This window comes from Arvicola amphibius, chromosome 1 (assembly GCF_903992535.2).
Source record: "Arvicola amphibius chromosome 1, mArvAmp1.2, whole genome shotgun sequence".
Lineage (NCBI taxonomy): Eukaryota > Metazoa > Chordata > Mammalia > Rodentia > Cricetidae > Arvicola > Arvicola amphibius.
Window position 1 is genome coordinate 72,432,575 of NC_052047.1, and position 23,153 is coordinate 72,455,727.

The following is a 23,153-nucleotide window of genomic DNA, read 5'->3' on the forward strand; positions in this document are numbered from 1 at the left end:
GAAAGCTGCTTCCGTCAGACACCCCTGTGGGCATGTTTGTGGGGCACTAATTCTCTTAATTAATGATTGATGTGGGAAAGAGGACCCAGCGCACGGTGGGCAATACACACCTTAAGAGGTGGTCCTAGTGTGAATTGAAAAATCAGGCTGAGCAAGCCATGGGGAGCAAGGCAGTAAGTATGGCCTCTGCTTCAGTTCCTGCTAGAGTCCGTGCCTGGCTTCCCTGCGTGAGGCACTGTAACCCAAGGCTGAGATAAACCCTTTGCTCTGCAGGCTCCTTTTCCTACACTGCTTACCACAGCAACAGAGAGCAAACCAGAACTGCAGGCTTGCTAGTAAGTCAGAATTTTTCTCTCTTTTCCCCGAGAGCACCTCTAACTTCCTTTACCCCCAGAAAATACTTTCATTCAACCTAGAATGAAACTGAGAAGTCACAACTGAGTCGGGCAGCGGTGACAGTTCTCTGTGAGTTTGAGGCTAGCCTGGGCTACAGAGCGAGTTCCAGAACCTTGTCTCAAATAACTAAACACAAACAAACAAACAACAACAAAAAAGAAATCACAAATGAAGCCTGGGATGGCAGTTCATACCTGTTCATCCCAATATAGTGAGTTTGAGGCCAGCCTGGGCTAAACGAGACCCTCTCCCTTAAAAAAATAAAAACTCCAGTCCATTTTGTATTCTTTGAACCTTCAAAAAGTTTGTTCTTTCATGGCTTGATCCTGTGTGCCCCCATACAAGACCAGCATGTCCCAATGGCCACCCACAGGGTTGCTTTCTTATCTTTAGTTTCCAGAAGTTTGTATTTCTTGTGAAGAATTTTCAACGTAAAATGTATTGTGCACATTCAAGGTGCATGCAGATGAGCTACAGTGACCAGTAGGAAGAAGCAGGTTAATATACTCACCATCTCAGGGTGTGAGGATCAGCCACAATCCACTCATTCAGCGAAAATCTGATCACAGAGCACGGTGATGACCCAACAGCTACATGCTGCGCTCCAGAGCCCAGCCATCTGCCACGTGGAGTTTTCAGAACCTTAATACCATTTCCTCCTTCCCTACAATAACTAATGTCCATCTATATATATTTGGTCTATCCCCTACTCCTCTGTGTCTCTGCATCTTTTAGATTTTGCAAATGAAATCAAGAAATAGTATTGTGTGTGTCTGACATATTTCCCTCAGCCTGCATTGTGGAATTTGGTTGATACTATTTAGTTGGCTTCATGTATCTATAAATCTATATTTTTGTCTCCAGACTGGGCAGTATGGGGCTACCATTTCCTTAAACGCTGTTTAATACCTCTCTGTGTCTCCTCTCCTTCAAGTGCTCCAGTGACCTGTATGCTGGAGCTTTGGCTAGTGTCTGCAGGTCCCCATGCCTGAAGCTTGCTTCTATCTATCTATCTATCTATCTATCTATCTATCTATCTATCTATCTATCTATCTAGGTCAGTCTGCATGAATTCTACTGGTGTCAGTAAGTTCACAAATTCTGTCTTGTCACATTCACTTTGCTGGCAAACATACCTAGAAAGTGTGTGTGTTGGAGAACCACCTCCTATGACTTCCTCAGGATCACCATCCACTTCCTCTGCAACAGGGTCTCCTAAGAATAAGAATTGGCCTGGAGCTCACCAGGCAGTCCAGACTGGCCAGCTAGTATGTTGCTGGTAATCTCCTGTTGAGACAGGAGCATTTGTAATGCGAGCCCAATGCTAGAAATGCGAGCCCAAATGGGTGCCGCCATATACACCACGTTTACATAAATTTTTGTGGCTCAAATCCAGGTTCTTGTGCCCGCAAGGGCAAGTGCTTCACTGGCTGAACCATTGTTTTAGGCTCCTAGGAATATTTTTCAATTTCCACCAGCATATCTCTTAAGTTTGTGGCCCTTGCTTCCTGTAGGCGGCGGTATCTAAGATTTTCCTTCAAGGCAATGTGTATTTGTTTGTTGAATCATTTTTATGACTGCTTTGAAATCTAGGCTCTGGTGCATCTTGACGTTAGCATAATCTTTCTCAGCCATGCCGAGCATTTCCTGGTATGGCAGGTAATTTTCCGCCGTATTTTAGACATATTGCCTATTACCCATGAGCCTAGCAGACTTGAGTCTTGAATCTTTTATTTCAGGAGACAGCGCCGCCGCTGTTGTTAGGCTGAATGAGCAGGCAGGCAAGGGCCTGCTCTGGGGGTTGTGGTTCCACTCACAGTTCCACTAGCCCGACTTTCCAGCGTGGCTGATTTGCTGTTTATCTAGAATCCTTGCCCCATTCCCACTACCGAGACTGGCAGAGGGACAGAGGGGAATCTGTAGGTGGGAGAGGGACATCTCAGGCCCATGCAGGGAGTGGCTGTCTATGGGTGGCATTTGCTGTGGTAATTTCCCTTGCCTACGGGAAAGAGTACTTCCCTGGTAAGGTTGGGTGCTCTCAGCATGAAACCCTCACTGAATCTCCCAGCCATCTGGTAGTCTCTGGGATGGAGTCACATCTTGGTCACTTTATTGAGCTCACACTCTGTCTAACTGCTTCTGACCATGTTTCAGAACAGCCTGTGATTTTTGATAACTTCATTGTCATTTGTGGGACATTCACTTTTGTTAGCTAGCTCAACATACCTGTTAGCCAATGTGTTCAGATACAATCAATTTCTGAGGCACCACAACATCCTATCTGGCAATGTCCCAGGCCCCACATTTTCTCAGGCAACTCCATTTCATCCTCTGAGACTCACCCCATTCTTTCTCAAGAGATTTTCCCAAGGCCATTGGAACTCTCTTGCAGCCGGCCACTCAAAACCTCTAGGATGCCACACAGCAGCCATGGCCTCGTGTCCTCAGCATGGTGGATTCTGAGTGTCTACGGCACACTAGACTGAGGATCCAGGGAGTAGGTATAGGCACCCAGCCCAGGCAGTGCTGAGATACGAGCTGCAACTCCTACCAGTCTGCCGGGCGAGATCATCTGCCACCAGGGGCTTCAAAATATGAGAATGTTTATTCTACATGCTCAGCCATCGTGATGAACACCCAAGGTACCTAGATGTCATGTTCAGTAAATGATCTTCACATCTGTATTGCTCATGTTCATACCCTGTTGGGACCTTGGTTAAGAGCCAGTCAGTAACTGACTGGCTGCAAGAAATCCCCTGGCTGTTTCCTGTTGAGACTGAACCTGCCACTGTCTGAGCTCGGTTCGGAAACCAACATCTATGTCCTGTCAAGCCCACCTTCCTGTAGTATGTGTAGGAAGATGGTATGGGACGAATGTCATTAGAAGCTCAGGAGGCCACCAACATGGAAATGTGGGCCACACAGCGGCTGCTGGTTATGAGTCTATTCATAATCAGCCACGGCCTGAAGCAGCCGTTCTTTTCAGGTTTAGACCTAGTAGGTTTAGCAATGGACCTTGTTCCTCACCCCTCACTCAGAAGGATGGGGTCAGCCCAAGGGAGCAGAAAGCCAGCAGATCCAGTCCAAGGAAGATGCAGGAAAGCTGAGGGCTATGTAGGGCCGGGTGCCCTGGCTACTCCAGACTCAGAATGTTCAGACTGTAGGCAGCCACACCTTAGAGTCTTTCCACGGAGCCAGCATGTGGCTGGGCTGTAACTGCGGGGCACTGAAACACCCCAGCACCACCATGCCTGCGCACACAATCAGTTCTGTGAAGATGCTGGTTTTTGCTGTACTGTGTGAACACGGGTGTAGAGGTCAGAGGACAGCTTCAGGAGCTGGCTCTCCTTTGCACCGTAGTTCCCAGGAACTGAACTCAGGCCATTACACTCGCACAGCCAGGCTTTACCTGAGCGACTCCACCAGCCCACTGCTCTCACTTCTTCAAAGATATCTAGGTTTGGAGAGGACACCCATTTTGTAGCTCAGGCTAGTCTGGAGTTCATCATGCAGCCCATAGCTGCCTCAAACTCACAGTAAACTCCTTTATTAACCAGGCGTGTTTCACATTTTACTGTTAATGTTTGTGACAAGGTCCTGCCATGCATCACTGGCTGTCCTTGACAAGTAGCCATCTTCCTTTCTCTGTCTCCCAAGTGCTAGCATTGCAAGAGTGGGCCACCGTACCTTGCCTGGCAGATTAAAAATAATTCAAATATATTTTTCCCAAGGCCTTTGGAGAGCCATCCTAAAATATGTTCTCAGAAGCAAAGCATGTAAGTAGGTAGTTGAACACAGTGACTCACAAAACAGACACCAGAAAAGAAAAAACAAAAACCTACATACAAACCCCGGCAGGCAGTAAGTGGTATGTGCAAACGAGCTCAGTGTATCCATGTACGTGCAAACGCATTCACACACAAGTGCAGACACACACACAACACACGCACAGACTCAGCATACAACTTGGGGCATAAAAGTGATCATTTAGGAAGGCAGATGGCTCAGTGGGGGGAAATACTTGTCACACAAGCTTGAGAACTTGACTTCAAATCCCCAGAAGCCACATGACGCTGGCGTGGCTGCTGCATGTGTCCATGATCCCGGTGCTCCCACGGCCAGATGAAGTCTGTGGAACAACTAGCCTGGCCTATGTGGCAAACAAAGAGATACTGCTTTAAACAAGCTTGGAGTTGAGGACTCACAACCAATTTGTCTTCTGGTCTTTACACCCAACACGTGGAAGACACCCATTCACCCACATTCACAAACACACATACGCACAGAAGACTTATACAAACCAAACAAGACATCTGTTTCATTAGGCTTACCAAGGTCATAATTTTTATTATACTCTGAATAAGGCTGATATTTAAAGAGCAGAGAAAACACCTATACAAAAGGTTTATAGAACACTCATTTACATACTGGATATATATTCTTTACAATATAGAATGGTGAAAACTGCGCTAACAGATAAGGCAACATTACAATGTCTTTGACACTGAGAATAAATGCAGTGTGGCTTCTAACATGGGTACAGCCCAACACTGGAGACTATAAGACCATTAATGAGAAGGTTAACGGGACCCTGGCTATCTATTGGAAGTGGTGGGGCATCACTGAATTTACTCCTAGAATAGTGTACGAACTCGTGCCCAACTGACACCCTTGTGACGAAAGCCTGGACAATACCCTTTCCCAGTGTTTCTGAGCACACAGTATAGTCTATGAATGTTGTGTCTCATTTTATTCTGTTCAATATACACGCTACACGCAGAAGACAGAACCAAGTCCTACCAGCTTATGGAGCCGTCTTCCTGTGGTTCCTCAGAGCAAATTCCATGATACCCCAACCACTTTTAACGTGAGTAAAGGTCACACCTGGCCAGTCAGTTTTCAAAGCACATTTATAAGGCTTCTTGTATGTATTCCATGCTGACCATTGTGGGAAGCCCGGACATCTCCCATTAATTAGAAGGCTTGCTTCAGCTCTGCCCTGCTGATTTCTAACTAAGCCCTCTCCCCTCTCCATCAGAAGGAATCTGGCCTATGGTCTTTGGGTCACATTTGCATATAAACCACCACAGGACATGGCACTTCTTGGCCAGAGCACAAACTTCAGCCCCCCAACCCCACCCCAATCTGGATTTTTAGCTGCATATGAATAACTGAAACACTAGAAGCCTCTGTGGAAGACATGGGGCCTCTAGGGAACGAAGGCCCATTCCCTCTCTCAGGCACTGAATCCGAGTGTGTCCACGAAGGAGGTCTGTAAAGACCAAGGCAAATATTTGGCACAGAAACGAGGCACTTGCTTTTGGCCCATCAATAGGAGCTAAAAAGTGGAATGGTCCACCTGTATACACGCACAGACACACACAGGAGTTAACAGGAGTTAAAAGTGGAATGGTCCACCTGTATACATACATTCACAGACACACACAGGATTAAAAGTGGAATGGTCCACCTGTATACATACATTCACAGACACACACAGGATTAAAAGTGGAATGGTCCACCTGTATACACATACACACACACCATACACACACACATACACCATACACACACACACACCATACACACACATACACCATACACACACACACCATACACACACACACACAACACACACACACAACACACACTGACAGAGTTGATTTTAATTCTACATGTAGCTACGTCTCTGCTCCTTTTGAAACAGAGACTCCACTAAGTAGATTTCCAAACCCAAGCCTGACAACAGTGGCCCATCCCAGCCACCAGGTGCGCAAGCAGGCAGTGGATTTTAGCAATCAGAGAGTGAGACTTTCAGGTTGGAATGGGGACGATCAGAGCCTTCCTGGGGTGTAGAGTTCAGAAAGAAGGAGATCCTGACTTTGTGTCCACGTAGCTCTGCTGCCCTCCACTCTGGGAAGTGTCGGGCTCACGGGCTTCTTCAAAAATCTCTGACCACTGAGAGAAGCAGGCAGGAAGCCTGCAACCCTAGGGTGTCAATCTTAGCACGAGCCATCACCTCTGACTCAGTGGCTAAGATGACCCAGCGAATCAAAGCTAGCCTGGGAGAGTTAGAATTTCTCTTCATCCCCCTTCTCTCCCTCCTGACATCCACACAGGTCCCCACAGAAGCTGCAGGAGCCACAAGGAGAATCACGGTAACAGCTTAGAAATGCCACATGCGCGCTTTAGATCGCCCAGGCCTGGAGATGGCCTGGCCAGTCTTGTGGAGGAGACGGAGAATGACCCCAGTATCTTAGTGTCCCATTCCTCCTGGACATTCCCATCAGGAAAGAAATCATCCACATCTGGGCAAGACATATCGCTGTGCAAACAGAGGGTGGGCTGCTTGAGGCAGAACTGTTGGGCAGTTCTGCGGAAGAAGAATTGGGCAGTCTCGCGCCCTGAGAACACTGCTCACCCGCTCCTTTAAAGGACAGTCGTCTCTGGTGTGTCTACAAGGGGACAAGCCTTCTAGCAATCACGGCTTAGTTGGCTGCAGCATCTGACACGGGTACCGTATGGCAATGGCAAGCAGTTATAAATAATTTGGCATGAGTAAAATATAAATTACATAAAATGGCATTTTTGATTCCGGTTTCTCGTTTTCCTCTCAAGGTCCTCTAGGCTCTCCACAGGCCGGCTGGCCACCTGCGAGCAGGATCACGAAGTCCTTACCAGCAGCAGTGGGGTCTCCGGCATTGCATGCTCCTCCATGACACCAGAGGCTGCCGCTGCTCTCAATTCACAGCCTTTCCACTGTTCCTAACTTAGATTCCCACCACGGTCCAACCTGCACGCACCTTCACCAACCATGCACGCCCTCCTCAGCTTCATCACCATCTGCTGCAGAAAGACAAGATGAGGGAGTCGCTGGACAGAGCACTTCTGCCGACAAGTGGGCACCATGGTTACTCAGCCTCTGCCAAGCAGGCTGGGTGCTCCTCATCCACACAGATGCCAGTGAGCCAGGGACTCCAAGCTACCTTGACTTCTATATTCTCTCCTTGTATAGCCCTTGCCCATGGGACGCTGGGGAACCATTTCCTGGCCCAAGATCCTTCCACTCAAAATGCGCCTGACTATATAGGTGTGTCGGATGAGAAGTTACTCTCAGGAAAGGCCAAATTGTAGTGATGTTGTTTGTTCCTGATTTGAAGAGCTGCCATATTCTCCCCTCTTGGGTCTGGAATGTGAGGATTTTCAGTCTGGTACAAATGGAGGCCCCGCCTCACCCCACTGCCATTTCAAGAGCCTCATGAGGCATCTGGCAGGCTTGGCTATGAGGGACTTAGATCTTCTTAGGGGAGCCAATCATGACCTTTGACACAAAGTTGACAATGGCACTGGCAGGCTGCTCGGGGTCATGCTCTGCAAACAGGTGACATACGTTGTCTGTAGCACTGCCCTGCTTCCTGGCCACAAATCCAAAGACTCTGCAAGAGAGAAGTCTAGGTCAGAGTAGCCAAGAGTGTGCAGCAGCACACATGCATGCACTACACACACAACACCCACAAATGCATGAAACACACATGTATGTACCACATGTGCATGTACTGCACATGCATGAACCACACAGGCAGTGCCCACAAATTCATTAACCACGCATTCATGCACCAAGCATGTAGCACCCACAAATGCATGAACCACACATGCATGCAGGATCTCACTTTCACACAGCAGCAATCTGGGAGCAATAGCAAGTGCACCTACAGAAGCCTATAATGTGCCAAGCACTAGCTTAGAGACCTATCCATCACCCTAACCTCTGGTCCTTGGAAACTGCAGGGAGAATAAGTACTAAACTTAGAGGAATGTTACCCCACCTAAAATAAAAGCTGTGGCCCTGTTTGCTCCTTAGCAGCTCTTCTAGAGGGCTGGGGGTCTTCCAGACACCTTCTACAGTGTCCTGAGCTCCAGCTGGTCATGCAAAATCAGGGTCTCCCCTGGAACTTCAAGGCCTTAGGAATTCTAGGAAGAATGCCAGAAGTTCCCAGACCTGCCTAGAGCAGACACCCAAACCAGAAGGATAATATGCCAAGAACTCCTCTCAGGCCTGCGAGACTATGATCACTTCAGGAAGCTGCGGCTATCTACTACTCCTGATCGGTTCTCCAGAGCACCAAACACTCTGAAAGGGGCCTGCGAGGAAGGAGGCATGTGATGGCAGCCACCTGAGATCAGCAGTGCAGACTATGAGGGGTACAGTGTAGCCTCTGTAGTGGGGTGAGGATTAGGCTCCCCTGATCACCTGAACAGCAATGCCAGAGGTGCAAAACATAATCCTTCGAGTTTGGGAAATATCGGGCACAGATTTCAGTCCTGCTCACACCCACAGTCTGGGTATCTCTTAAATGGCTGCATTAAGAGATCTTAGGGGCTGGAGAGATGGCTCAGAGATTAAGAGCACAGCCTGATCTCCCAAACGTCCTGAGTTCATTTCCCGGCAGCTACATGGTGGCTCAGAATCATCTATAATGAGATCTGGTACCCTCTTCCAGCCTGCAGTCATACATGCAGACCGAACACTGTATACATTAATAAATAAATTAAAAAATAAATCTGTCTTAGTGTATGCAAAAGGACACTACAGATATAATATAGACAGTCATATCCATCCCACCACAGAGGATAAGTGAACACAGTCCAGGCCTGTACTTCAAAATCAAAACACTTATCCTTATTTTCTGCTTTCGGTTTAACCCAAACAAACATCCCCATTGACAATGACTGCTTTGTTTTGTTTGGTCTTTTAAATGAGCCCTTCTTTGCAAATCTAGACCTGAGCTCAGCTCTGCACTGTGATTATCCTCAGAAAGAGAAGAGATGCTGGCGACTTACTTAGAGGACGGGCCATCTTTGATCCACCTTGGGAATTGAAGAGAAGATGAATTTATGTTAACGTTTTAAAATTAAAGGATAAAAGCATACTTTTTGGAAATAAAAATGAAAAATTCTTACTTCCTGTCTTGTGGGTCCAAGGCACAGAAAATAACACTGCTCACGGGGTAATGCCTCCTGAAGAAGAGCCTGTTGGGGGGGTAGAGAGAGAGAGGAGCTCCAGTCATAGGGCTCTGGGATGATGGAAGGTGGACTGGGGAGTCTCCCACTCCCTAGTGGATGACTGTGGAGCAGGAACTGTGTGATGTCTTTACTCGTCATTTAGGGGAGAACAGTCAACAGCCCGACCCTGGGTGGAACGGTTCTCGCAAGGGTCCAACAGAAGCACCACCAATAGTGATGGTGTCAGCCTCAGGGAAGGTCGGGAGGGGCCAAGGACCTCGGAGGAACTGGAAGGGCCAGTGATGGAGCACAAAAGGCAGCTCAGGACCTCGGGATCTCCTGGCTCTCCCAAGGCTGAGCCCCTACCAACAGCACAGTGCGTGACACGTGTCCTCTGCACTCTCTGAGTCACTAGATCCTGAGGTAGGTATTTTGACATAGGTATGAAAGAAGAAAAAAAAAATCAAACATCAGAGAGGTAAGGAGTTTGCTCAAGGCCCCCTGTTGAGAATGTGGGGAGAAGCCCTGATGAGCAAAGCCAGACTCTGCTCTGTGGCCCAACTGCATCATCCTGAAATGGCAGGTGTGAGAGTCTATCTTCAAACTATTCAGCAACGTAGGAAGATGAAGACAAGATCTCACTAAAAGGACTGGCACTGCAGGTGTGGGGGCCTGCAGGGAGGCTACCACTGAGGGCTCAGGATGGCCTGGGCTCTGTCCCCTGCATTTGCCACTAAAGCTCCTGTAGCACACTGTGTTACTTTGACCAACATGAGCTGCCCACCAGCTATGGAAGTAGTTTTGCCAAAACAGAAGCCAGTAGATTCTGGTCCATCTCAACAGCTTTAAAGCAATGACTTAAAAGATCTTTTTAAAAAACAAACAAACAAAAACTTAAAAGAAAATAGCCTTGGAGCTAGAGAGCTGGCTTGCGGGTAGCATTTGCATAGCAGTCATGAGAACCCGAGTTCGGATCCTCAGTACCCACATAAGAGCTGGCCGTGCTGGTGTGAGTTCTAACTCTAGCACTGGACAGACTGGGGGAACCACATGGCCTTGAGCAGATGCCTGGAGCTCACAGTGAGTCCCAGGCTTACTAAACGATTTTGTCTCAAAGAAAAGAATGGAAAATGACTGAGAAGGACACTGGGAAGGAGACCTCAGGCCTCCACACCCCTCCCACCCCACACTTACTTTCTCTGGTTGTCAGTCAGGGTGATGCCCTGGGCTGACACCTTGAAGTGTACCACCGTGGACACTGGCGGAGGCTCTTGAACCAGGGTCATACTCAGAGCTTTCTGGACTGCCTGGTGACCAGTGAGGGACTCCATTTCCACGGAGTTCAAGTACCAAACATTGCAGGCTGCAAGGCAATGCGGAGCGGGTGAGAAGTGCATCCGTCAGGACTGCTGGGGACATACATGCTCCGGCGCATGGGAAGAGACCAACCAGAGGAGGAAAGGACTAGGAGCAATAATTTCAATGTGTGACCCAGGCCAGGAGCACTGGCGAACACACGCTCCTTGCTTTTCAGTATCAAGCAGACGCTTGCTCCGGTGCCAAGCAGAGGATATAATAAGCTATTGTGGGCAGCCTGTTGGTGAGAGAAGTATTGTATGCAGACTTCTGGTCTGCAAACTTTATTTACCTTTACATGCATGCAAAGGAGCTTGACCACCCCAGTGTCTGTATGCCACTGTTTCTGAAACAGACGCCAACAAGAAATTTCTAGCCCAAATAAAATGTTTTCACTACTCTGAGCTTAACCTAGTACCTCTTAGTAGTAATGGTCTCAAAGAGCCCCAAAGAACAGCCTATATTTATCACCCCCAGTCTGCAGATTAGGCTCAGAGACGGTAAGGATTATATGGGCAGTCAGTCACTCATCCCCGAGTTCAGGCCAAGGTGACTTTGCTAGAACAAACTTCATAGAGAGCTTCGGTGTTTAGACCTGCCTCACAATTGCAGGTAAGATCACTAAAGAGGAACTTAAGTCTGGCTGGTTTACTTGTATGTTAATTCCCATCCAAACTATGGGTTTCCCTGTGTTCTCTTGCAAAAGAGTGAAAGGTGTCAAAAGTTCTTAAAATTAAAATTGACAAAGGCTTTAGGCCCACAAACCTCCGATGAAATGGGTACCTTTTATGCTGGGGTAACCCGAGCCCATTCTGGATAATTTAGCCATATTTTTTCAGGAGGATCTGAAAAGCCAGGAAATAACTTTAGGGTCCCACTTCTTCGAAGATTCAAAAAGAAAATCTCCCATAAGCACGTGGTACACTAATCCACAGAGGAAAATGTTTGTGCACATATGCATTACGGCAGGAAAAAAAATGGAGATAGATTATGTCCAAGAATAAAGAAAGGGTTAAATTCATTCTCTCAACGAAATAGGAAGCAAGCAGCAAATGGTAATCACGAAAATTATATAGCAACATGGAAAAATTGTTAGCAGGTAATTGGCAAAGCAGAATAAACCGTCTCTGCTATGATTAGAACTATAAAATCAAAAGCATGTGTGCTATGAACAGGCACTGCAGAGAAGCCTGGAAAATGGAAGACATACTTCAGGAGGGTGAACACGCCACCTCTGATCCTGTCATGTTGCACATGCAGTTTCAGATGGCAGCATGTGTGTGTGTGTGTGTGTGTGTGTGTGTGTGAGCACATGCATGCGTGTGCGTGCGTGTGCCTGTGTATTCTGACTTAACTGCTATGAAAATCCCATAGACTTGGCACACCTAGATGTGATTCACAGGAAACCACAGACTAGACTGCTGTCTTGGAGGCACCACAGGGAGCTTCCTGATAACGACTGCTCCAACTATGGTAGCAGGCAAGAGCCTGGTGTTGGGAGAAGCTGGGAGAAATAACACCTCTGGGCACAACAGTGGGCTAGCACTGACTCCCACAGAGTCAGGCTGTCTCTAGCAGGTACTATGTGGCAGCAGAGCCAAGTGTTCCTGGGGCGGGGAAACCTGATGCCACAGAGCTGCATGAGACTTCAAGGAGGACAGCGGTCTTTAGACCTGCAGCAGGGAGTTCTATGAGCAGCAGGGAGCTCCCGTGCAGGGAAAAGTTTACATCTGAAGGCGGTTTCAGGTCCATATATTTGAATTCATTCGTGTCACTTCTGGGACTTTGGCTTAAGACAATATGCAGAATTCAGGAAAACTCTGATAGAAAGATGGTCCTTCAAGCATAGCTTATAGCACTGAAAAACTAGACAGGCAAACTGGGTGACCATGAAGAGTTGAACTATACAACAGAGCACTATATAACTACAAAAAAAAAAAACCTGAGACTTGGCTTGTATTTGTAAAAACCATGATCAAACTCATTACACAATGGCAAAAGAGAATGTAAAAGAATGGACACGAAGAACAACCCAGGAGAGGGGAACTGGCAGAACCGGTTTACAGCGCTTCCAACCCCCTCCCCTTCTTCCTGGTGTGAAGTGGGTACACAAGGAACAGGTCTGGGAGTCATTTATCCCGATTCTTTTTTTTTTTTAAAGCAAACCTTAAAAGAACATACGATCTTTATTAAATTATACTCATAGAGTACTAGTTGCTCAGTCACACTATCTACAGACTCATCAGAAGCGGTGTGGAAAAGCCCCTTTTAAGGGTTAGCTTACACTCCTCAGTTTCAAGAAGAAATAATTAAGAACTGAAGGCTTAAAATAGAGAAATTGTTTCAGCTATTGGAACAAAGTCATAATGACATTAGTATCAAATGTCCCACTGGCACTGACTGCTGTGGTGCTGAGTCTTGGCTTCTACTATGAAGATATGGGACATTTCCAAGAGCTTTATCAAGAGTCTGGGAGCAGGATGACAGGGGAAGTTTAGTTGGGAGAGGGGGGGAACTTCAGTGACCAGAGATCAGAAGAGCCCCACCCTGTTGCTACAGTGTCTATGTTACAGGTATTCTAAATGACCATCGCTAATCCTCAGGCAAGGATGGTGCAAGCTCCACACCCAGACCTGCTGAGCTGAATCCCTGCCTAGGTACTGCTCGGTGGAATAGAGATTTACAATCCTGATGTGTTACAGATTAAAGGAAAGAATCTCAAAGCAGCCTCAAGTTAAACCTCATGTCATAATGCCCAACCTAGATAATTAAACAGACTACAAGATTTGACAGAAAATCTTATCACTAAGAAAATCCATCCATTAGGGAAAAAATTAATGTTCTTTTAAAAGATGGGAAAATGTATTTAAAAATAGTGAGCTGCAGCCACTTTACACAAGATGTGGGGAATATTAGGGAAGAGCCAGAGGTTAGGGCAAAACAGAGGACTGGGGCAAAACAACGTCCTCTGAATACCTATGACTACCTCACTCATGAGCTCACAGGAACAGAAGATCAAGGCAGTCAACTGTCCAACACAATTGGGAGAGACATGCAAACCCCAGTCCCTAGCCGAGGAACCAGTGACAGCTGATGTCTGGTAAAGGAAGGGAGAGCCAATTTTCTTTAGCGGGTGTGGTTCCTGGTAGGTTGATCATGCTTCAGTAGATGGTCCTCATCCCTATGAGTACATTGGCAGAACTCAACTCAGTGAGTTATTACATAAAAATGGACATGAGGTTTGGGTGAGGAGATGGGAAAGGAGGATCTGGGAGCAGCTAAGAAGACTATGATCAAAATACATTATATGAAGTCTTGAAGATTCAAAAAGATATTATATTAAGATAATGTGCTGGAAAGGAAGGGAAGATGTAACTTCTAAACACAAGGACAACAGTGAACATTATTTTTTTGTTTTTGTTTTTGTTTTTTGTTTTTTTGTTTTTTTTTTTGTTTTTCGAGACAGGGTTTCCCTGTAGTTTCTAGAGCCTGTCCTGGAGCTAGCTCTTGTAGACCAGGCTGGCCTCGAACTCAGAGATCCGCCTGCCTCTGCCTCCCGAGTGCTGGGATTAAAGGCGTGCGCCACCACCGCCCGGCTACAGTGAACATTATTAACATGACCGAATGAACACTGAATGGATGAATGTCGTTAACAAGGAGAACTGTAAGAACTGCTTACGATGAGCAATATTACACCAGAGACGCCCGCAGAGGCACGGTGGTTCTGGCACTCTTCATGCGGGCCAGAGAAGCAGAGCTCTGCTGCTAATACAAATGCAGATGGTGGTTCAGGCAAGAAGCCAGCGTGCTCTGACCAACACTCGTTACCTCAGGAGCTCCATCCACGGAGTGGGATGAGACCACGCCACCCACTCAGCTCCATGAGCCCAGCTCTCCCAGATGGCCATGCCACCATGATCCTTTTCCTTCAGGGTTTTTTTTTTAAAAATAAAATTGATGCATATTTGTGGTTTAAAAACCAATTATCACAGGCTTTTTTAATTTTAATTTCTGAATACATTTTTAAGAGGTAGAATCAAATAACCAAATTAGCCAAAGGCCATGCTGATGTCTTAACCTCAGAATATTACAACATCAGTGTGTTAGACATCAATACGCATCAGTATGACATGGTGTGTTAATCGTGGAGGGCTCCAGGGAGCACCTAAAACAAAATTGGGGGCTTTGAGTTAATCTCTTACATGGTGCTACACAGTGTCTTCTTAAGCCACCATGGGCGGTGGCCCAGGGACAGCCTGCTCAGACTCAAAAGAAGTAGAAGAGAAATGGAAAGGCTGGCTCCCAGAGAAAGGCGTTTCTCTTGGGGCAAGTCCCTGCCACCTTTGCTTGTGGCTGTGGCTAACCCACTTCTTTGGAAATCTAAAACACATTCCACATTATAAATGAGAAAGTTTTCTTTGGTTGTACAGTGGTCACATACTGGGTTTAACTTTATAGATGGGACAACATTAGAAGATTACAAATCATACAGAGAAGATAAAGGTATTTCTTTAGACTCTACAATGGCATTCTAGCTGGACAGTGAGTCTTTAGGGGGACAAAAAACAGTGAGACACCACTGCTCGTCCGTCAGAACGAGCACATCCTTCAGAGTGACGCCATCAGGTGTAGTGAGAATGTAGAGCAAAAGGAAGCTTCCCTACTGCTGGTGGGAACGCAAAATGGTACAACCACTATGGAAAAGAAAAGTTCTATACTTTTGCCACATGATCTAGCCATCAGGCTCCTTCATATTTAATCAAAAACGTTGGAAACATATTGACCAGAAACCTCTTTTCTAGAAGCTTTATTCTTACTTGCCAAAATTTAGAAGCAACCAGATATTCTTCAGTAGCTGTGTGGATAAATAAGTTGTGGCTCACCCAGAGCTGGGAAGATACTTTAGTTGGTAAAAATGCTTGTCATGGACGCTACAAGCATGAGGATTTGAGTTCACGTCCCCAGAAAGCACACAAAAGCTGGGGGCAGTGATTGGAACTATAATCTTAGCACTGGAGAGATAGAAACCTATGGATCCTTGATGCTTGTTGGCCAGCTGGTCTACCCATTGACCAGTGAGCTATAGGTTCAGCAAGAGACTCTGTTTCAAAAAATATAGAGTAATTGAGAAAACTATACAACACAGAACACAAGTTCCATGCCTTGAAACACATGTGCACACATATATGTGTATCCGTACAAACACATATATATGCTCCTGCACTACATACAATGAAAGAAGCCACCAGTCCATGAAAGTCATGGAAGAAGCTCAATGCATATTACCCAGTGAAGGAAACCAATCTGAAAATGCAACACAGCTTGTGTTTGCAGCATAAGTCATTCTAGAAAAGTCCAAACTAAGAAAAAGCATAAAAAGATTAGTGGAAGTGAGGGTCTTAACCATGTGGGAGGAATAAGTAGGGAGAGCAGAGGGGAATTTTAGGACCAAGGAAATGCTTTGTGTGACATTATACTGATGAGTGAATACCAAAGATATTTCTTAAGGCCATTAACTCCAAGAGTGAACTCTCCATCTCTGGGTGGGTCATTGGGAAATTTAAGCTAGAAGCTAGGGGGCCGAGAGAGGAGAAGCAGTTTTCTTCATGCATGGGTGCCCTGATAAGTTATTAAACCCTACATGGTCATGTCTAAATACATGTATATATAAGCAACACTGAGTGGACTCACTCTCTCTCTCTCTCTCTCTCTCTCTCTCTCTCTCTCTCTCTCTCTCTCTCTGTGTGTGTGTGTGTGTGTGTGTGTGTGTATGTGTGTGTAATAATAACTAAAGAAGCAGGGGTCATGAATATGATGGGAAGTGAGTGGGGGCATGGAAGAAGTAGGAAGGGAAAGGGAGGGAGAGAAATGATGTAAATTTTTAAGAAATTACAAATTTTAAAAGCCTGTGCTCTGAATAAGCTATGGAGTTTACTTGACGTTGTAAGGACACCATCTCATCAGCTGTAGCACCATGGTGTGGGATCTGGGAGTGAAGAAACAGCATTTATATGGGATCTCTATGCATTTATAGCTTCCTGTCACGGATCGAGGAAAACCTATTAATGAAGATATTTCCACAGAGCAGCCTGGTCTCACCACAGGGAGGGCAGAGCAGGTCCAGCAGCTGACTCACGTTGCCTGACTACTGAGTCACAGTTTCAGGACATTTTTGCATTTTCAGCTAGCAAGGCGGTCACCCACATCCTGCCGTGCTGCGCCCGCCCCCACCTCCGCCCCCACACTAAGCACAGGACTTGACATTTCTCCCACTGAATCTGGCCTTGTTCGAGTCAGACCAACAGCTCCAGCCTCTTATGCCCTGACCCTGTCTCCTCACAGCTGTGCTCCACCCAGTCGTGCCAAGTGGCTATAAAAGGAAACTTCCTTCACAGTCCACAGAAAAGCAGGAAATGACTGTCCAAAGGGAAGTCCTAGCATGGAGTTCGGTTCTGCCCAGAGACTCAGAGAGAACAGGGCTGTGTCCACTGACCTGCACCCTGCTTCAGCAACTCGGCTGCTGAATTGGCCGCTGTCTGGGGAGAGTTTTCTGCTATTTCCTCTAGGGGATCTGCAGGAAGAAAAGAGAAATAAGTGCTCCCGCCACAGTAGTCCACACAAGAACAATTTTATGACAGACTCCGCAGATGGTGACAGCATGGTTAACTTTCAATAGTCCAGTCCACAGAAACTGCCATCCCACCCGGAACAGAGATGGGGTGCATGCCCTCCCTGGAAACATTTTTCTGGTCTCTGAATTCATTTACATGAATGATGAAAATTTAAAAGAAAAACCCCATTTACTTTCAGAAAAACTGGAATACACAGTCAACTCACATATCCCCTGGATATTAATTTCTAAAAATTATCCTGGGTGTTTTCTGACAAATATAGAAGTAAAAAACTTGTTTATTCATGACCTAAATTTAACCATAGCAGCATATGTCCCATTTTGTAAGCCTATAAATCTATAGTGCAAGTGATCTTGAAAATCAATCTGAGAATATATATATGTATATATATACACATATACACACACATGTATATATAAATTAACTACTTACTTATGTATATGTATTTTATATTCATGTATATCTATGGACCTCATGAATGCCTGGTACCCAAGGAGGCCAGAAAAGGACAGATCCCCTGGGATGGGAGTTACAGATGCTCCACCTGACATGAATGCTGGGAATTGAACCTGGATTCTCTGGAAGAGCAGTCAGTGCTTTAACCACCAAGCCATCTCTCCAGGTCCCCCAGTGTCTTACATCTTTAAGCCGAAGAGTCTTTGTTTTCTAGAAACCTTCCAATTTGTAATGTCTTGGAGCTGTTGTTTTCAGCAGGGCCTTCTCCCTTCTTAATTCAGGCGGCCACCTGGCTTCTTTGAGGTTTATGTAGAGCACTCGTCATTAAAGAATCCTCGCCTAACTATTTTTTAAGGCTCTCCGCGGATCCTGGGAGCAGCATGCTTTGGATAATGCTGCGATCCTACACACGTCTACACCCAGCCCTCCATCACATACCTCTCTCTGGAATGAGCAGCTTGCAGGGCAAAGCCAAGGGCGTAATGGAATGCTGGCACACCAAAGCTGTCAGGCTCCCTGCAGGGATAAGAGCAAATGAACACCCCCAAGTTCTTCACCTGCTGTGTGCTGAGCCAGAGAATCAGTTGAGACCAAACTCCCAAAAGCCAAGCCTTTAGACCACTGTGGGATGTGCCCCCAAACTCGCTGAAATGGTAAGGTCCCAGGACAGTAAAGAGGTTGATCAAGGGACTTGCGGTATATTCCCAGCACATCCGTTGCCTTTGTAAGTATGAATTGCCCGTACTTCCTAAGAAGGAGGATATGAAGTTGCCCAGTCTATCCAGAAGATTATGAAAGGTTCTCGTTTGCAAAGGCGGGGGAAGGCTCTGGCAGTGGCTTTGTGCTTTTCCTTGTGCATGAGGGATGGGGACACACTGGGCTCCAACCCTGATGGGACCCATCAGCTGACTTTCACGGTACTTGTTGGCTTGTCTTATTCTAGCTCTGGGAGGTCCTTTCCATTGATTTGGGTTTGACAAGGGTTTTGAAGACAATTACGCTTTCAGCTTATCTTAAATACAAGACTTCAAAGGGCAGCAGCTGTAGACCTGGGGGCTGAAATGAGTAACCCACCATGGCAGAGAGGCCCTCGGATCTCAAGCCACCTGAAGCAGGGGATCCATGCCCTGGTAAGCATCAAGAGAGCGTCTCAAGTAACTCACCAAAATAGGGTTCATTGGAGCACCCTTTCAACCGCACGCCCTTTGGAGTACACTCAATCAAGAAATGCCGGACAAGTTCATTGGACAAATCTCCAGCTGTGGAAAGAACAAAAGAATACCTTTTAAAATTTTAAACATCAGAGTAGGAGGAAAGGTTAGGAAGAGGGAAAGCAGGACAGCGATGGACAGATGGTGAATGGTTGGATAGACAGACAGACAGATAAAAAGATGTCTCCTGCAGATACAAAAGCTAAGAGCTACACCTAACAAGGCTCCCTCCGAACAGGACTAAACTGCTGCACTATGGGGCTACCTAGAAGCACCCTTGGAACCATCAGTGGGCAGTACTTAAGCCAGGTGGATGGCAAAACTTCTTGGAGTAGCAACACAGAAACTAAGAGAACTCCCCAGAGACATCCTCAGACATTACAAGAACTCCCAGAGAAGGGATGGATTAGCAGCTCAGAATGACACTGGCTTTGAAGCACTCGCTACATTCCTCTTAGAGAGAAAAGGGCATTGAGGTTCGGGCAGAAAAGACTTGAGCAAAGAGCTGGAAGGATGCCAGTTCTTTGGGTGAGGTGGAGCTGACAGCTGGATACAGAAACGCCCTCAGCACCAAGCATTCTGCTCTGTAGGAGCAGCATTCCACTCTACTGATAACAAACAGAACACTTGTTTTCACGCCAGCTGCTGAACCCAAAGAGAAGAGGCACCAGGAGAAGCCACTGAATGGAAAATGTTCTGAAGATGGAAAAGTACAAGCGGAACCAGGAGAACAGAAGCTTCCGAAGCTGCTCAAGTCGGTAGACACCCCATGTGCTGTGTCTCTCTCTTCTACTGCTGCCTTTACCACCCTCCATAAGAGGTGACCTCTCAATATTGCTGCTACTGAAACCTCCTGGTAGCAAGATCTGCTGGATTTGTGCTTGAAGGGGTTGCCTGACTAGGCGGAACATCCCTAGTCCCAAATCCAAAACCTGGAAGATTTGGAGCACCAGTATAAAGCCATAAATGGTAGATTCTATACCATGAAACTTCAATTCATGTACAAACTAATAGAAAATATTGTATGACATTACCTTCATTATATATGAAGTGTGCATGAATTCTATACAAAAGGTAAATGAACTTAATGTTAAGATGTGGGGCTCCCAGGTCCCATTCTCAGCACCCACATGGCAGCACATAACTGTCTGTAACTCCAGTTTCAGGGTATCAGACACCCTCTTCTGCTCTCCATGGGCACCAGAAATGTACACACTATACAGACACATGTACAGGAAAAACACCATACAAATAAAATAATAATATAATAAAAAAGTAAGGACTTGAGCCTCATTCCCAAGGTATCTCACTCATTATGCATGTATGAATACTTTGAAATCTGAAACTGATCAGAAACCACAGACACATCTACTTGATGTGGGTCACTATGATGAGGGATACCGAGCTGGAATTCGGCTCCAAATGCTGCTTATAAGCAATAACACCCATAGTGATGGCGTATGTCAGCATTTTCTAGGGGCAGTCAAACTTGCAGAGAAGAAAATCATGTGATCCCATTAAAGTCCACGTCCAATAAAAAGGAGGAAATAGACACATGGTCCATCCTCTGTGGGAGGAGAAGATGCAGGACTTCCAGTCTAATATAAAACACCCACTGAAGATCTGGATCCTACTTGTGGGAAATGGCCCCATGCAGATCCTGCTGCCAAGGGCTTTTTGGCATGAGGAGTCTAGAATGACCACAGCTGGCTCATCTCAGGATGACTGGAGATGGCACAGTGACTCACTGGCTCTTCATTCATTTGGTAAACTCTTCTCTCAAATCTGTCCTTGGACTGCAAGATGCAAATGTCAAATACAGAGATGGGTGCACACACAGAGGCGAGACTGCATCCGTCTCCACCATGGAGACTACCATGCTGACATTGCTACTCACATACCTTGACTTTGTTCCTTATCCTCAGACTTAGGAAAGTTGGCCCAAGGCAGGATATATTCCAGACTTTATAAGACTTTCCCTGGTATGTCCCTAAGCAGTGCTCCCAAGTAAGACCTGGCAGTCCTCAGCAGCCACATCGGAGTGAGCGCTCGGTGATGAAGGCCTGTATTTTCACCCAATAATAGCACTCGGTTGAGCGTCTTATGATAGAAATCCTAGATGTTCTATGAGGCCACATTTGTGTGATCTCACTTATCCTGTTCCCTCACCAGAAGCCCAGCCAACACCCACAGGTTTAGGGGGGAGGTTCTCTGACTGAGCCCCAAGTGTCTCCCAACCTCACTCCCTAGCCATGCAGGACAAACACATTCCAGAAAGCAGATCAGCTACCCATGCCCGAGGCTGGCCCATCTGCAACCACATCTTATATTCTTGGAACAGCTCGAAGCTGTTTGCTCCAGGAAGTTTTCAGCACAGATTTCATGCAAGATTTGGACGAATTTTCTCAGATCCAGGCATGGAGTGGGAAAGCAGGCTTGTCTTTATGTGCAGAAGGTACCTCAACTGTGCTGTTTCTGATTCCTCTGGCCTGCTAATGTAATCAATGTCCCTTCCCATAGATCCATGTGGCAAAGGCTCAGCTCTCAGAGAGGCATTCTGGTGGTCAGGAGAGACCATGAGAAGGTGTGAGGAGGTCTTAGGGTCACTGAGGGCATGCCCTCAAGGGAAGTGGTGAAATCTAGCTTCCTCCTCAGCCTCTCCCTTTCATCCTGCAGGCGGAGGGTGACTGTGTACTCCCTTAGGCACAAGCGTGCTATCATGATGATTCATCACTGGCCTGGTACCAGAGCCAACCAAATGGGCTGAACCATCCAAAACCGTGGGCCACGGCAAACCTTATCTCATGATAAGATAATTACCTCTGGCATCTTGTCACAGGGCTTCTACCACACACACTCCTCATGACTTGAGGCTGCTTTTCCCCCCAGTCTAAAATGACCATTTGGGTGGTAATGAGAAGGCAAATGAGACTTTTTCCTTGCCAGATTGTGGTAAAGATGGTTATATGTAGGGGCAAAGAGGGTAGACAAGCAAAACAACGAAAAAGTTGACCAATAATGGAAAATATATTACGATATATTTGTAAAACAAAACAGAGTGGCTGGGAAGATGACTCAGAGGTTAAGAGACTGACTGCCTGCCCTTCCAGAGGACCTGAGTTCAATTCCCAGCACCCACATGGAGGCTCACACCATCTATAATAAGATCTTCTAGCCAGCAGGCACATATGCTAGCTGGACACTCTATACTAAATAAAAATAAATAAATAAAAAGAAAAGTTTAAAAGAATCATAATTTTAAAAAGACATCTCTGAAAGAGAATAAAAGCTATATAATCTCAGACGTCAGTGGCTCAGGGTTCTGACTCAAAACAAGACACATAAGAACAAGTACATTCGTTTTCACATTGCAAGTTAAAAATAGGAAAAAAAAATCATTTCGGAGATGAGTCTGCCCGTGAGTGATAAGTCCAAGCAGTAATGTCTTCCATGTGGTCACCCAAAGAAGGAAGGACTGACATGGAAACAGGGAGCCTTCCTGGGTTCTTGGCTCTGCTATATTATGGAAAACACTACTTGCTTAAAACAAAAGAAGATAAAAATGTATAAATAATGCATGCTCTTAAAGGAGATAACTACCTAAGGAAATAACCTTATAAAGCAAACACTAAAGGGACCAGTGCCCGCAGCTGCCACTCTCTGTCACTGTTTTCACCTCAAAACAAAGCACGTACAAACCCCAGCTATTCCACGGAACCTTACCTTTCTTGTTCAGGTGCAAGACAGACGGAGGGGGTGTGGCCACCTTCATGGCCAGGCCGTAGGCCCCTCGGAAGGAGTGACTGTCCCTCACGATGAATGACCCAGGAGCTTTGTCCTTCAACATGGCGATGGCTAGAGGAGGGAAAGGCATGGATGACTGCAGGGGACCAAGGCCACTGGCCGCTAAGACCCTAAGATGGCTCCCCCTCTGAAAAAAATCACACCGACAACTGAGCCCCGATGCTCAATACGACTGTCCTCTTGGGGTTGAGCGATGGTCCCAAGGGATGGCTCAGCCGCTTGAAGGCGGACTGTGACAAAGCCAGGTGGCCACTGACGTCCCCTCTCTTCCGCACGGATGTATGTGCTCCTTTCT

At 46.3% G+C, this 23,153-nt stretch overlaps 1 protein-coding gene across 3 annotated transcripts in view; it reads right to left on the reverse strand.

The window, feature by feature from the left end:
• Positions 1 to 5,948: 5,948 nt before the first annotated feature.
• The window catches only part of Tns3 (tensin 3), a 230,020-nt gene continuing 212,815 nt past the window's right edge, over positions 5,949 to 23,153 (reverse strand). For all 3 annotated transcript variants that reach the window (XM_038325227.1, XM_038325254.1, XM_038325246.1), the window contains 8 exons: positions 22,778 to 22,909; positions 19,007 to 19,102; positions 18,282 to 18,359; positions 17,249 to 17,326; positions 10,594 to 10,762; positions 9,358 to 9,426; positions 9,238 to 9,264; positions 5,949 to 7,832 (listed from right to left, as the gene is read on the reverse strand). In XM_038325227.1, the coding sequence (XP_038181155.1) occupies positions 7,688 to 7,832; positions 9,238 to 9,264; positions 9,358 to 9,426; positions 10,594 to 10,762; positions 17,249 to 17,326; positions 18,282 to 18,359; positions 19,007 to 19,102; positions 22,778 to 22,909 (794 nt within the window). In that variant the 3' untranslated portion in view covers positions 5,949 to 7,687. The remainder of the gene's footprint in view (positions 7,833 to 9,237; positions 9,265 to 9,357; positions 9,427 to 10,593; positions 10,763 to 17,248; positions 17,327 to 18,281; positions 18,360 to 19,006; positions 19,103 to 22,777; positions 22,910 to 23,153) is intronic.